General features: G+C 44.9%; 1 protein-coding gene across 6 annotated transcripts in view; it reads left to right on the top strand.

Annotated features, from left to right (window-relative positions):
• The window catches only part of GAREM1 (GRB2 associated regulator of MAPK1 subtype 1), a 176,715-nt gene that overhangs the window by 149,686 nt on the left and 10,782 nt on the right, over window positions 1-16,247 (top strand). For 5 of the 6 annotated variants that reach the window (XM_084780630.1, XM_084780627.1, XM_084780628.1 and 2 more), the window contains one exon: window positions 3,921-5,090. In XM_084780630.1, the coding sequence (XP_084636756.1) occupies window positions 3,921-5,090 (1,170 nt within the window). Of the gene's footprint in view, window positions 1-815; window positions 966-3,920; window positions 5,091-16,247 lie in introns of those variants that run through there. The other variant, XM_084780632.1, reaches the window with a different exon arrangement.

Consider the following 16,247-nt stretch of genomic DNA (forward strand, 5'->3'; position numbering starts at 1 on the left):
TTTTGTACAGTTCCTCTGCCTTTTTAGCGCTCGCCTTCCTTAGCTTCTTGCCGTCTTGGCCCTGTTCTCAGGTGATTGCAGTCTCTTCCTATCTGTTGTCTGGGACTACAGGCCCAAGAGTTTTCTGTTTATTCTATCAGAAACTTCGTCTTGTCCACCCACGATAAAGGACCACAGTAAGCAGTGAAACCTCCCAAAGCACTTGTTGAGATCTAGAGGGAAACACAAGGCCTGTGGGGGATGGGGAGGCAGTGTAGAAGAGAGGTCTCCTTAGCTGACCCCCGGAGACTGAGAGGAGGGCTGTTTATACATCCAGTCACACGTGTACACAGCCTCCTCTTCGCTAACCACAACATTTTTGCACGGTCACGCCAGTCTGCTTAGGCACCCTCTGCAGGCAGACGTGGGTGTGGGCATCTGGACCCGCTATCACAGTAGAAGTCATATCTTCTAGGATCACTGGTGTGTGGCGTGACAAGTGAAACAGCCGCCTGACTTGTCCCCTAGAAAAGCCACAGTGGCCTCTGCAGGCCAGAGCAGCTGGGGCGGGTTTACACTGGCTTCCAGTTGGCTAGAGTGAACTCCCTGAGTACTCATGGTCCATTTTCTTGTCGCACTAGTAATCTCACACACACACACACACACACACACACACACACACACACACATACATATATAATATACTTTGATGATATCTCCCCACTCTCCTTTCTTGTCTCCCTCCCCCTGTACTCTTCCTTTGTGACACGCCCCCATTCTACCTTGCTCGGCGTGGTCTACTTCATTTTAATGAGCACAGGTGATGTTATGTACTTGAGCAAAGGCGGCTCGCCACTGGCTTCACCACTGAGGCCTTTAACCCCCTGTCCCCCTGCAGCCTTCTCACTGCTTCTCAGAGGAGGATAAGGCCACCCTCATCCCTGATGGCAAGGCGATGGGCCCCGTGTTGAACAGGTCTCGTGCAGGTAGTCACTGTTACTGTTTGCTCATGGATATAAGAACCAGGTTACGGCCTCCCCACCCTCTGGTTCTTACAGTCTTTCCCCCTCATTCTTCTGCAGTGTTCTGGAGCATTGGATGAAGTGATGTAGATACCCCATTTAAGGCTGAGCACTTAACGGTAACTTGTTCTCAGAACAACCAGAAGCTTCCCTGGCCAAGGCTGACAGCAACACTGATCTATGGGTATAAACATAAACATTTAAAGGAAAGTTGCACGTGCTCACATGCACAAACACACACATGCACACACACACGCACACCACACCACACCACACCAGCACCATAACTACTGAAATAAGTACTACTCTCTTGATCTAGGAAAATGGGTTGGTTAATTGACAGCCTCAGTGGGGATTTTTAGTCAGAATAACATGAGATTTGTTATTAAATATAGTTGGTGATTAGAAAGATACAGAAAGTTAAACAGTATAACTATGATGGGACAGAGTACTATGATGTATGTCCTCAAAATAGAAATGTATACATAAACCTTTAATACATGTGAAAGATGGCACTTCAGACCAACTACAAATGGGGTAGTACTTAGGAAGTATACTAACCACTACATTGATTTTAAATGTAGAGGTAGATCTTTCTCTTACCTAAAGAGAACTCAGTTAAATACATGTAGTAGTAGGTAAAGCCACCCATGTGCTGGGCGGCCATGTTGGTCGTTACACCAGCAACTCCCAACTTGAGTGCAACTGAAATTTTGGACTGAATAGTCTCGTCTGGGGGCGGGACAACAGGCTGCCCTGTGCATTGTTCATTCTCAGCAGCAGCCTGGACTGTACCCAGAGATATAAAAAATAGATCTCCTCGTCATGGCAACCAAAATGTCTCCAGAAAGTGCCACATATCTCCTGGGAGGGTTGTAAAATCACCCTGGTTTAAAACCGTCAGTCTCCTGGTGGCACTCAAAGAAAGAATAGGCAGACTACCAAGATAAGACTTGTTAGCCTGCAACCGTAAAGTGGGGGAGGAGATCCCCCTGGGACATGGACCTAAGGGAGGGGAATAGGGTGGGGGTAGGAGGGTAGGAGGAATGGAAGGATACAAGGGATGGGAGAACAATTGAGTTGTAATCTGAATAAGTTAATAAAAAATAAATAAATAAAAACTTTTAAAAATAAAATAAAACCGTTGATCTCTGTCTTCTCAGCTAGGAGTATAGCAACCCAGAATAAATCACAAAAGATAATTCTGGAAATACTGTCTGTATTTTTACTTTTTAAAAAAGAAAGAAAGAATTTAGAGAAGCTACAAAATTACAATCAAGGAACAAGTCAAAAGCTATATAGCATAAAAGCCATTCATTTTATGTAAAAAGAGTAGCTTGGAGGAACCCAAAGAACTAAGTTAGTACCCCTGCATCTGCTCACTAATAGTCAGAGCTTTAACACAGGACAGGAACTCAGAAATTAAGGATGCAGCTTTGTCTTCGGGTTAGTGAGGGATGCGTACAGATGGATAAGAAGCAACAGTGGCGTCACAGGTGCACAGAGCTGTGTGCCCGCTGCTCTGCGTCTGCTGCTGCTTCGGTGGAAATCACTGGACTGTCAAAACTTTCATTGCAGCACTATTTATAATTGCTAAATGTTGGAAAAACTCGTTTTTCTTAACAAAAAGGAAGTGGTCAAAACAAAGTAAAGCCCATCTTTGTGTAATAGGTACACGAGAATAATATTATTGGGGAAGTTTATACAGGGGCAGGGGAGGGCTTACAGTTGAAAACTCCAGTGAGAGTGTGGATTTACATATCTGAAATAACTGACACAAGCCATTTTGGTTTTTTTTATTTATATAAGATTTTGACATGATATGCAGTAGGGAAGTAGGGAAGTAATATAGGTTCATGTTATTTTTATATTTTATATTTCCACCAGTGAACACGAATACTTTGCATAATCATTTTTAAATAGAGGAATAAAGCATTTTAGAGGCTTGATGTATAGTTCGGTGGTAGATGACTTGACTGGCTTCCTCAATGATCAGGTTCAATATGTAGCACCACACACATATTTTAAATCTTTTATTTCAGTTCCAATATTTAAAAATTTATTAATTAGGAATTTATTTAAAACGGCAAAACTTGAATAAAAATTTAAATAGCAAAAAGAAAAATTCTTCAGTGTTTATGAAAACATTATTTATAATGTCAAAAGGATAATCTTACTACTCTAAACTAATTATCCACCAAGTAGGTCTCTGTGTTTATAGGGTTAAACCTGTTTTAGTAATCCAGTGTAAAAGCCCACACCTAACCCTGGCACTTGGGAGACAGTAGCAGCTGGCGTCAGCTACCTGGTGAGTTTGAGGCCAGCCCCAATTATGTGAGGCTGTATCTCATAAAGATGAAAATTTAAAAAATAAATAAACTAAAAGTATAAATTAATATTGTCTTATATGAAAGGTTTTTTTTCCCTTTGGCTAAGGAGCTATCAATAGTCCATGGCTGCTAAGGGAGGGGTCTGGTGACCACTGGTAGGTAAGTCATCCATGACCCAGTAAATGACCCCACAACTCATTCACACGCAAGCAAGCCCAATTAACTCAGTATGTTATTCAAAAAATTAAAAAGATGAAAAAAGTAGAAGGGAGCATATTGGGAGAGAAGGGTTCTATAGAGAGTGAGGGGGACTGCGAGAGGAAAACGGAGGTGATTCTGATAAAAATACATTATAGACATGTGTGAAACTGTCAAAGAATAAACCATTATTTTAAAACGAGAAATCTTTCTGCACCGTTCACCAGCGCTCCTCTCCAAGGCAAAGTATATGTGACAAGTAGAGCTGGCTTTTGTTAGCCACATGAATAAAAGTGGATCCTTCACATTCAGAGTTAAAGGGAAGCCCAGCGCTCACGCACATGCGTGTGTTTGTCTTCACTAACGTGTGATTCGGTTTATCGTGTCATAGGTTGCGTCAGGTGACGGTAACGAAGACACAGAAGTGTACAACATCACCCTGTGCACTGGGGATGAACTCACCCTGATGGGCCAGGCGGAGATCCTTTATGCAAAGACCTTCAAGGAGAAGTCTCGGCTCAACACCATCTTCAAAAAGATTGGGAAACTCAATTCCATCAGCAAGCTCGGGAAAGGCAAAATGCCGTGCCTCATTTGCATGAACCACCGGACCAACGAGAGTATCAGCCTTCCATTCCAGTGCAAGGGCAGGTTTAGCACCCGAAGTCCCCTGGAGCTCCAGATGCAGGAAGGGGAACACACCATCCGAAACATCGTGGAGAAGACTAGGCTCCCCGTCAATGTGACCGTGCCCAGTCCGCCGCCCAGAAACCCCTATGACCTGCACTTCATCCGCGAGGGACACCGCTACAAGTTTGTGAACATCCAGACCAAGACCGTGGTGGTTTGCTGTGTGCTGCGCAACAACAAGATCCTCCCCATGCATTTCCCTTTGCACTTGACTGTCCCCAAGTTCAGCCTCCCGGAGCACCTGGTGAAGGGAGAGGCGTGGCCAGAAGCCCTGGTCCACCACTGGCTGGGCATCTGCCAAGAGCAGTTTGACATCGATGAGTATTCACGGGCTGTCCGCGATGTGAAAACGGACTGGAATGAAGACTGCAAGAGCCCCAAAAAGGGCCGTTGCTCCGGCCACAACCATTTACCCAATTCCCTCAGCTATGCCCGCGACGAGCTCACCCAGTCCTTCCACCGCCTCTCGGTCTGTGTCTATGGCAACAATCTCCATGGCAACAGCGAGGTGAACCTCCATGGCTGCAGGGACCTTGGGGGAGAGTGGGCCCCGTTTCCTCATGACATCCTTCCCTATCAAGACTCTGGTGACAGTGGGAGCGACTACCTTTTCCCGGAAGCTAATGATGAGTCGGCCGGCATCCCTGGGAAGTCAGAAGTTCCCTATGAAGAGCTGTGGTTGGAGGACGGCAAGGCGAGCCGCCAGCCTCTCACTCGGTCGCTCAGTGAGAAGAGCAGGTGTGACCCCTTGAGAGGCTCCACGCGATCCAAATGTACAACTTCTCTTCCTGCTCCTGCAACCCCGGGAACCACAATGAAGTCTTCAGAAATCACCCTACCTCCACCTCCAGTGCCTCCCAAATCTGAAGCTGTAAGTCACTCCTGTGTGCGAATGGTGTGCCAGTGTTTCTTGTCTCTGCCCAGTCAGAGACTCGTTTATTTTCTTAAAAAGCAAAAACACTTCCCAATTAAAGATTATCAGAATGAATAAGGGTGCGTAATCTGGAGTGAAGAGTGGATGCTAGCCCAGTTATTTCAGTTGGCAAGTGAGAGTTGTACTTCATTGCGTGAGAACCTGTGAGAGCTTCTAACGGGCAGTGATCTTTAAGCTTGATTTGCTATTGCCTAGAAAACAAATTACAGGGAAGAGGCGGGGGTCAGGAGGTGGCCAGGGAAGGAGCAGTCATGACAGAGGTCGAAATGACAGTGTCTAAGCTGCAGCAGTGATGGGGGGCCAAAAGGAATGAGCTTCAGAAAATGGTTTGTAGCTCAACCAGCAGTATTTACTGACAAAGTAGGGGTGGAGAGAGGAGAAGAGGAAGCAAGAGAAAGTGCACTGTTGGCCTGCAAAACAGGGCAGAGACCAGTGCTTTAGTGAAGGAACTGCGTCCTCTGTGCTTGAGTTAGGAAGCAGGGCCAGCGAGGCCTCAGCATCTCCAGTAACTCTCCTGCATCCCTCAAACTATACTGAGACCCGAGCATGGGGGTGGCCTCAGAACCAAGTGCCACGTAGTTATCTCTCTGCAGACCGTAACTCGGAGCTTGATGAGGTGTCTGTCAAGTTTTAGTGTAAACACATTGGTACAGGGACTGGGGTTGTAACTTTAGCCCCGGTGCCCATTCTTGGCATGCATGTGGCCCAGCATCCCCGCAAAAATAAAAAGTCCGCACAAACAGAAAGGACCTTTCTTCTCACTGCCATCTTTGGTGGAGAGGCATTCTGTACCTTCAGTGTTCACTCTGACTTTTGCGTCTATTTCTGTCTTGAGAGTCACAGAGGCACCAGTTACCATCTTTACACTGTTTGTTTGTTTGTTTGTTTGTTTCTATCTGTAGCAGAATTTATTTTTACAGGAGAGAAAGCTCAGAGATTAAAAATGTTTGGGCTCTTGCAGAGGACCCGAATTCAGTTCCCAGCACCAGTGTCAGGCAGCTCACAACTGTCTGTAACTCCAGCTCCAGGGAACCCAATACCCATTGGGCCTACATGGGCACAGACACACGATTGCACACATACACACACAATTGCTTTCACACAGAAAAATAAAAAATAGAATAATATTTTGTTAAATATTTTCAAAAACAAGAGAAATGCAATGAAGAGGCAGACTTTACTTGCACCCCTCCCACACCCATCCCCACTATCTGGACTTTTGGGCACCTCACTGAGACCCTAGAGCTGTAAAGAGTCTACTTTGAAACCTATGACATTATGGGACAGCCGCTAGAAGTCAGACATCAGGAAGACCAGGACTGTGGACCTGGGATCATTCAGTTCTGTGTAGAAGGTAACAAACGAAAAGAGATGCCCAGGCTAAGAGATGAGGAACAGTAGAAGAGACAGGCAGTATGTGTGGCAATTCAGAGAACAGAGAAACTCCTAGTGGAGGGTGACTGAGAGGAGCTTTAATGGAGATACTGGCATTTTAAATGAGGCCGGAGAATGTGCTTGAATTAAAAAGCAGAGAGAGATTGGGGGAGGGGCATCCCAAGAGTAAGGATGTGGCTCCTGGGATGGCCTAAGCACACTGTTCTGTGGAGTTGCCTGGAGAGGCTGCGTAGAATGCATAAAGGGCAGTCCAAAAGGCTGGAACCAAGATCTGGACAGCCCGAGTACTGGCAGTAGATCATTCCAGGCGTCTGATTGGCTATCACAAATGGAGGGATGGGGGCCCTTGCTACTACAAAGGTTTCCCAAGAGAGGACCCCACCCCTTTGGCTTCCCAGATCCTATAGAACTAGACTGTGCTTTGCTTCCTACAGAACCTTCCAGGGACCTTCAGGCACAGGTGCAGAGAAACAGCTGTACTCAATAAGAGATCCTAGACAGTTTGCAGAATTCTTGATGACTTGAGGTCCCTAGACCTTATTTATATTCATGTCCAAGGTTCCCTAAGGGTGTTCAAAAAGCAAATAAGTAACAAGTGCAGGGCACCCTTCCTGGCAAGCTCTAGGTACCCTTAGTGATGTCAGAACTCAGCAGTGTGTTTGATGTGACGTCATGCGCGACCTTGATCTTTCTCAGGGACACCCCCTGAGTCTTTCCTATTGAACTTTGACCCGCCTGGCTTTCAGTGGCTCTTGTGTTTGCTGATTGACTGGTGGAGATGATCATACCTAGGTTCACTTACGCAACCAGATCTAGGGGAGTGGAAACTTACCATCGCTTGGTTTTTATTGTTGTTGCTCTTTGGTGGCTGGTAAGAGATGAACGTGAATGTCAGTATTAGGACATCCCATCATGAGTATGACTGGGTCCTACTATAGAAGACTGAGAATCGGGTTTGTTTGTTTGTTTTTGCTTTTTGGAGGGAAGGAAATGTTACTATTGTTTTGTTTTGTTTTATGTTTCAGCGTATTTCCCCAAATATCATGTGTTTCTTGTGATCAACTTTGGTTATCTCAGGATTTCTTCATACCTGACCTACACATGCTTCTCACAAATATTCCTGGAGAGGAGCCTGAGATGCCATCTGTGAGGTTGAGTGGGTCTTTGCAAGATTGCATTGTGATATTAGTGGCTGCTGTGACTGACTTTTCTCAAAGTTCCTTGTAATGTGACTGATCTGAGGCCACTCAGAATTTGTAAACAGGGTAGCTAACAAGATATTTTTTGTTCATGCACACCATTTTTAAACTGCAGTTTTTGTTTCATCAATCTGTTAAGTCATTTGCATAATACTTAACAGCATATTTTAGGCAAAACATTTTAACTTAATGGTATTTACAATAATTTTAAAAAGAAAATGACTCTGCTGTCATCCCATCTTGACCTTGGTTCTAAAAGAAAAACATCAGACTTAAATTTGAAACTAAAAGCAAATGCCACAGAGAAAGACCTCGGCCTCAGTCTACGCAGTAGTTTCTCATGACATAAGAGACTCCTCTCAGCCTGCCCAGAGTTATAAGACACTATAAACACAAAGGACGTGCTATAAACACCTGAAAACCATTTACTCTCAAAGGAAGAGCTGGATATTTTAAATGAAGCCATTTTTTATTAGTTCTGTAACCATGAAATGAATTTTCCATTTTTAGTGTGTGGGGGGGGGACCAGAGAATGTCATGACGGTTAGATGTGGCTTCAGCTTATAATTTTCAAACAGGAGCTTTAATGGGATATAAATTCAAGTGTTCCCATAGAACTAAATCACAGTTCTGCCTTGGGTAGTTAGGAGTGTTGGAAGAGTGATGGCCTGTGCCTGGCATCCTTCCCACCCAATCACTGACATAGAGAAGCAGAGTGGCAGGAAGGGCCCACCTCCAATTGTCAACGTTTTCCAACTAAGCCCCGCCTCCTGAGGGTTCCATCACATCCCACAACAGCTCTGCCAGCTGGGAACCAAATGTGCAAACACATGTTCTGCAGGAGACACGTCTCATTCAAACCATAGCCAAAGCCAGTAGAACACTTATCTAGAAAGTTGACTGTCCCCACTGGGAACTGCTAGGATGACAGAATGGTCAAAAAAAGAGTGTGTGCCCCAGAAAGGAAGCAGGCATGGCTGCCTAGAATTATACCATAATCATATTGCCTCTGTAAAGATGGCTTCTCAGGGTTTTTTTCTTTGTTTACATACACATTTATATTATTACACATATGTACAATAAACTACCAACAGCAAGAAGAACCATGAAGCAATCAGGAATGATATAAATGTTACATTCATAGTGCTTTGGCTATTTGTATTTGGCAGCCTTGAAGAAAACATCTTTCCTATCTTAGTGCGTCTAAAGTTCTGAATATAAATTAATATCTCATCCCTATCAACCTAAAAACCTTTATCTAGACCTAAAAACATCTTAACCCCAAAACAACTAAGCTTAATTGTAAAACTAAACTATCTGGTCTTCAACCCCATCAGGGACTTGAGAAAGAGTAAAATTCATTACCCGAGTATACCAGGAGCGCAGGTTATCAGCTTCCCTTCCCAAATGAGAAGATGACATAGACAGTTTGCTGCCTGATCAGATCTGACAAGTTCTCAGGGTTTTTGTTTTTTTTTTTTAACATGTTGCAATTCACCTCAGTGGCATAAGAGAGCACTCCTGACAGAAGTGTCTCGGAGGGAAAGCAAAGTGGAGGTGTCTAGGGGAGAAGGGACTCTGCCACTTTTGTCCCTTATTGCAGCAGAGCCCAAGCTCACTAGCAAGCCCTTGTCACTTTCAAAGTTTTCAAGGAGAGCAGGCAAGAGGTGTTGCCACCAAGCTGGACAACTGAGCTCCAGAGCTGAGTCCCACATGGTAGGGCAGGATAACCAATACCTGTGAGTCATCTGACCCTCACACTCTCATCATGGCATGTGTGTTCTTACGTGTGTGCACACACATGTATTAAATAAATAAATGCAATTTTTTGTAAATTTTGCAAGAATTTCTGCACCATGGTAACCTGGCAGTTCCTGTTATGTAGATCCATATGTTTATAATGAACTCATTCTTCATTTCATAGCATTGTGGGCCTCTATTCTTTGTTTTTATTTCTGGCTACTGGCTAATTTTTTTAATAATTTATTTAATTTTATTTTTTGTACATTGCTGTTTTGACTTGATTCATTTCTGTGTGAGGATAGCAGATCACCTAGAACTGGAATTGCAGCCAGCTGTGAGCCGCCATGTGCTATCTTGGAATTGAACTTTGGTCCTCCGGAAGAGCAGCCAGTACTCTTAACCGCTGAGCCATGCTCCAATCCCCTAATATTTCTAAAACATTTACCCAGACACTTGACAAATGACAGTCTTCAAGAACTCCTCTGTCTCTGTCTGCCTGTGCCTTCCTTCCCCGGCCCCCTCCCACACCTAGTTTCTCTCACAAGCGCAGGGCCTGGTGTTTACCCGAAGGAGTCTGAGTCAATATATCACAGAGAGCCCTGTACATCAGTGTTTACCATAGCACTGTTGACAGAAGCCAGGTCACAGGAACAGCCCAGGTGTCCAACAGTGGAAGGGAAGAGAAGGAAAGTGTGCTGTCTGTATGCACTGGAAATCTGCACAGCTATGAAGAACAAAGATGTCATTTGCAGGAAAAATTGCTATAACTGGACATTATATTAAGGGAATTACCTGGTCTCATAAAAAACAGCATGTTTTCTGATATTTGAGGTTCCCAGGGTTTTTTTTTATAAATCATAAAAGTGTATGTGTGTGTGTGTGTGTGTGTGAGTGTGTGTGTGTGTGTGTGTGTGTGTGTGTAATGAAAGTATAAGTGGAACTATTTAAGGGGACCAAGAAGACTACCAAGAGTGGAAAAAAAAAAGAATGAGAGAGATAAAGAGTATATGCTCAGAATACAGTATGCACTTATATGAAAGTGACCTTATGTAGTGCTATTGCATGTGCTAGGCATGGTGAATACATAGCATAAAAATTTTTAGAAGAAGATAGCAAAATTTCAAGTGAAAAAAGTACCAGTGAAGCATAGGATAAGACTGGGGGTGTGACACTTGGAGGCAGAGAGCTTACCTAGCATGCACGAAGCCTCATTCAGTCCCTAGCGTGGAAGCAACCAGTGGCATCTCTGGATCTCACCCTTCTAAAGCCATTTGGGCGGCAGCATCCTGTCTTGGACCAGTATCTTCCATCTGTACAGTCACCCTTAGCTGGTTGCTGGCACTGCCCAATCTGTAACACTGGTGAAAGGAAAACTCAAAATGAGCTCTGGATTGAAGCCACTGATCTCACCCAGTTTTACTGCAGCATCTGTGAATCTGTCAGCCTTTCTGAGAGACAGGATGCTCTCGCAGCTGCTAAGAGACAAGGTGTGAGGACTGAGCTGTAGGATGAAGAGTGGGGTCTCTCATCATGAAGGTGGGCAGCCCATCACTGATAAGCCCACCACAACGATGATGGATTGAGAGCTGGCTTGACGGGGCCTCATTGCAGGAGGGACTTGACAAAGTCCTTTCCCCTCCAGGGGAACTCAGACTACCACTGATCTCCACACCATGAGATAGAAGTAGTCGTGCCTGAGAGCCCCACATGGACCAGCATCCTCTCACTTGGGGGAACTATCAAGCCTCCCTGAGTCCGTCCCCAGGGGAGTGATAAGTTCTTCACTGTGTTATTGTGTTATACAAAGAGCTTGGCACGGCTCCTGAGCACTTAGTAAACATCCAACGTAAAGAGTAGCGGTAATTGTACGTGGGATGGACTCCTGCTTGCAGCCAGATAGAAAGTGATGCTAACATCTCAGACGGGCTGGCGGCCCCCGCAGCTGCAGTTGGCAGCATATGAGGGCTGAGCTAAAGGATGAGAATGAAGTCACTCATCGTTAGAGGGCAGGACTAACAAAGCTCCTAAGGACTGCAGTGAGAGACTTAAAGCTGAGTTGAAAGCTGAGGTTCTATGCCCTGCCCCATCCTTCCTTGACCAATGGGCAGAAAGAGGAAGTAAAGCCCCTCTGAAGGGTCAGGAGGCCGGATGTGCACATGTGCACCTCCACAGCCAAATCCAGAAAGGCAGGTCAGCGTCCACAGGAGGTGCTCCCCCTCACGCAAGAACACATTAGATCTAAAAATAGAGCGGTATTTTAACCTGCCTATGAGAATGCCTACTTCCCAGGGTGTCTACCGTAATTACTCGGCAACAGAGTCATCATAAATTATGCGCTATCATAAACCAGATAGTAAGTTGCGCACTTTTGCTTGGTACTCTGAGGATCCCAGGAGCAAATGTCATTTCAAGGGGAAATTAAGGGGTATGAAGAGCTTGCAGGTGCTTGTAAGAAGTGTGCCTGTGAACAAGTTTCGAGGACTCATACTCCCAGCCCCACCTGCATAGCTGTCCCAAAGCTGAGGTGTAATCTCCTTTCCCTTGGTGCAACCTTATCACACGGGCCACCACCAACCTCCCCGCCTCCAACAGAATTAGGATGTACTCATAACTACCCAGGTTAAGAAAGCACTATAAACATGTTAGTTTGTAACCTAAAGTGATCATGAAAAATAATTCAACCTCAATTCTCTCATTTTATCTTTGTCTTCTTTCCCCTTTATGAGCTATAGGGGCCAGTGAGAGGACTGGCAGTGCTTCCCATGCAAGCCAGCAACCTGAGGTCAGTTCCCAGAGCTCATGGTAGGAAGAGAGAACCGACTCGCTCATAAGTGTCCCTGCGACTTCCTCATGCTCTCTGTGGTGGGTGTGCACCCACACTCACACACAAACAATACTACGTTTTTTAATTTTTAAAGTATGTTAATATTAGACAAGGCATTAAAAGGCAGATTTTCTTAAAGACACCAGATGTGTTGATGTCATTAAAACGTAATGGTGAGCTTGGTGATCTTACAGCTCAGTACTGAAATGCTTGCCTAGTGTACAGGAGGCCCTGGTTTTCAGTCTCCAGCCAGGAAAAAAACAATGCATGGAAGTAATAATTTGCATCACGCTAACTGTTCTACAATAGCCTCCATTCAAGATTCCACTAATTAATGAGGTCCCCTAGAACATTTGGCACTTAATTCATTTTAATTACAACTTTTGAGGACTACTTTGTAAGCAAGCCATACCTGGGCTTTCATTCATTAATTGAAATGACGACTAAATTAGTATGTTGTTTTGGTAATTCTAAAGCTAATTGCCTTCCATTTCAGGTAGGTTGTTTTTAAATGAAATTTTCTAAGCCAAGACACTTTTTTTCCTCCTATGTCCACTGCAACTGTCAGTGACTGCTAATAAAGATAATTATAATACTGTAGTGGGTAAGTCTTGTTTCAGACATGCATTCAAGTGCCACTGTGGAAAGTCACACTGACAAGAAGGTTGCGTGCAATGCAATGATATATGTCATATGTAAGACTCCTTTCTCAGGAAAGTCTTTATCCTAGACCCCAGTGGCACCCTAAATCCTAAACAAAGCTTCTTTTCAGAGCCATTTGCCCTTCTTACCTCCAGCTGAGCGACTGCAGCTCCCTCTTGCCTGGGGCTTGAATATTGCAGACCTTTTCCCAGTAGGTCTCCCAGTAGGTCTTAGGTCCTCATTATCAATATACAATGAGATGAAGGAAAATAATAAGGCACCCCATTGGGGTGTAGACTGTGAGCTGGCCTTCAGTAGTTATCCAGTGGAAATTCATTCATTGCACTTCGATATGATGAAAGTTGCACTTCTGTCTGTCTAAAATACCCACTTATGGCTACGTGACAGGGTTGTGAACTCTCTGTATAAAAGCCTCTTTATAAATAAGATGTCTTAAGGCCGTAATGATTTGGTTATCTGGTAGAGGGAGTGTGGGAAGAAATGTAAAATACAGGCCAGCGAGCACGCAGGGAAGGCAAGGTTGCAAAGTTCAAGGCAGCAGAGTTACAAAACTCCTTTCTTTGGATCGCCAGCATTGTGCTGAATTTGGCTCTTTTAGAGAAAGACACTTAGGATGAAGGTGAGTCCAATCCTAGATCACCCTCACTGCTAACATTTTTATTTTCTGAATTGTTGTCAGTATGGAAACAAAAGACACAGACCCAGGAGAGGAATCAAGAGTCTCCTTGGTGATCCTTCCCAGATCCAGGCAGGTTATCTTTGCAACAGATTGTGACCATCCTCCCCTCCCCCATCCCCACCCCCATCACCACCGCACCTGGGCACCTGCGTGTGGTAGATTTATAGCACCCTGTGACTTCCCCCTGGGAGTTGTGCACCAAGCTGGACAGGAGGGAGGGAAGCTTAACCCTGGTGCGGGTGAGTGCAGTGCAGGGTCTCAGTCGATGACTGTGCTGGCAATGAACACACCTGGGAACAGTTTCAGAGAACTGGTTCAGTTTATTGAGGGGGAAGGGCGTACTTATGCCCCTGGGGAGGCAGCCAGGGTCTCTAGGGCAAGGCTTGTGTGGCCCTGTACCATTGGCCAGGCCAGGGGTGTTGGAAGATACTTCATCAGCATACTCAGGGCCTATAGGGCAGGAGGGGACCTTAGAAGGTCAAACAAGGAGTAAAGCCCGTTCATTGTCAGAGTAGTAAGTTCTTACTAAGGTTGACGGTAGAGGAGCCATCTTTATGATGCCAGGTTGGGAAGGGGAGGAGCCAACTCCCATGAGGAGGAGCGACCATCAGCAGTTGTCTCAAGATCACTCTCTCCTCTTAAGGGCTGAGCAGCCACTGCTATGAAATTGAGTTTTTCCCCCCAAAGCATATGTAAAGGATGGTAGGCAAAGACTGCAACATGCTGACATGATTTGTTTTCTTAAGCTATCCCATTGGTCAGTTAGCAAAGGAGTATTATTTCTATCCCAGAATAAGAGCAGGGAGTTACAGAGTGTCAAAAAACAAAGGCTTCCTAAGAAATGTCATCCAACCAAAGTCTCACACATACGCACACCCATAGACAATCGGGGTGACTTTTTATCTTTGGGTTTTTTGTTTTGTTTTGTTGCTGTTGTGTTTGTTTTTTCGAGACAGGGTTTCTCTGTGTAGCTTTGGCTGTCCTGGAACTAATTCTGTAGACCAGGCTGGCCTAAAACTCACAGAGATCCTCTTGCCTCTGCCTCCCAGGTACTGGGATTAAAGACCTGCACTATCACCAGGTTGTTTCATAATCTTTTAATCCTAGAAATATGGAGTAGGAGAAAAAAAACTTTCATACCATGTATAAAATAACGCAATTATATGTAAGACTTCAGTTTTTGTTGCATAAACATCTATATTTTCCAACCATGCAGGAACCTACTTTGTTCAATTAAATTCTCACAAGTTATTTTTAACGTGAATATTTCAAGGAAAGAAAAATGTCCCCCATTTCCTCCCAAATGCTTGGTCCTTTCTCCTGTTCTTGGGTAGATATTCTCAGATAAACAGAGCTGCAGCAGCGGCAGTTTTGAAAGGCAGAGAGGACTAAACACCCATTCCTGAGAGGCAGGAGATCAAGCTTAACCTTCCAAGCCATCATGAGAAGTCAAGGAAATAGGCCCATCCCATAATGCACTTGATTTCAGCCCAGCGATTGAAGTAGTGTCTGACTTCCTTCCTCATGACTGCATTTACACAAAACTTGGAGCCCTCCACTCTGTAGGTGCCTTTTATCCGCACACTAGCTGATTGGGCGTAAGTTAGCATGCATTGTTTCTCTAGTGTGATGTGGCCACCGTGGCATGGCAGAGGCAGACAGCAGTGAGCATATGTGCTCATTCTCCCGTGCATCCTCTTAGGAAAAGTTCTACATTCCCACGGGTGCATGTGACATGCCCAGGCACATTTCTCAAGTTTCTTTCCATTCAAAAAGAAAAACTATCCTTCCTCCCATCCAGAGCCCCTTTCTAATAAGTGTCGCCCACATCTTCCTTTCTGTCCGTCACCAGAAGCAAGTGGTGTATTTCGTTGACTCCACTATGTCCTCTCCTTCTGGCTTCCACTCGTTGAAATCCACCTTGTGTGCGTTTCACAGCACTCAAGCCTCATTTGCTAAGCTGGCCAATGACCACTGACCGCCCATATGGTGGCCTTGCTTCCACATTCTCATGGCTTCCTGGTAGCCTTATCTTCTCACTGGGGTACTTCTACGTCTTCACACTGCATCCTCTATCTGCCGTCTTCCTCTCTTGGCTTTCCTCATTCCATCTTTCCATGATTCTTCTCTGTGGATGGTACAGTGCAGTCACTTGCTTCTCTCCTCTTCTGTCCTTCCCTTGAGGGCGGAGCCTTCTTCACTTCTCATGTGGTATCTCAGTGCCAGCAGAACTTGAGCATCCATCAGTGAGTACAGAGTCTAGCCCAAGCAGTATTTTCAGCCTTGAATGCCATGGTTTCTCCCAGCCCTCTGCTTCTGAGTTTCAGTCTCTAATTCATGGTATTTTTTTCCACTTTTTTTTCCTTTATTAATTTATTCTTGTTACATCTCAATGGTTATCCCATCCCTTGTATCCTCCCATTCTTCGCTCCCTCCTCTTTTCCCCTTATTCCCCTCCCCTATGACTGTTCCTGAGGGGGATTACCTCCCCCTGTATATGCTCATAGGGTATCAAGTCTCTTCTTGGTAACCTGCTGTCCTTCCTCTGAGTGCCACCAGGTCTCCCCCTCCAGGGGACATAGTCAAAGGTG

This window comes from Acomys minous (genome assembly GCF_964271855.1).
Source record: "Acomys minous genome assembly, chromosome: 4".
NCBI lineage: Eukaryota > Metazoa > Chordata > Mammalia > Rodentia > Muridae > Acomys > Acomys minous.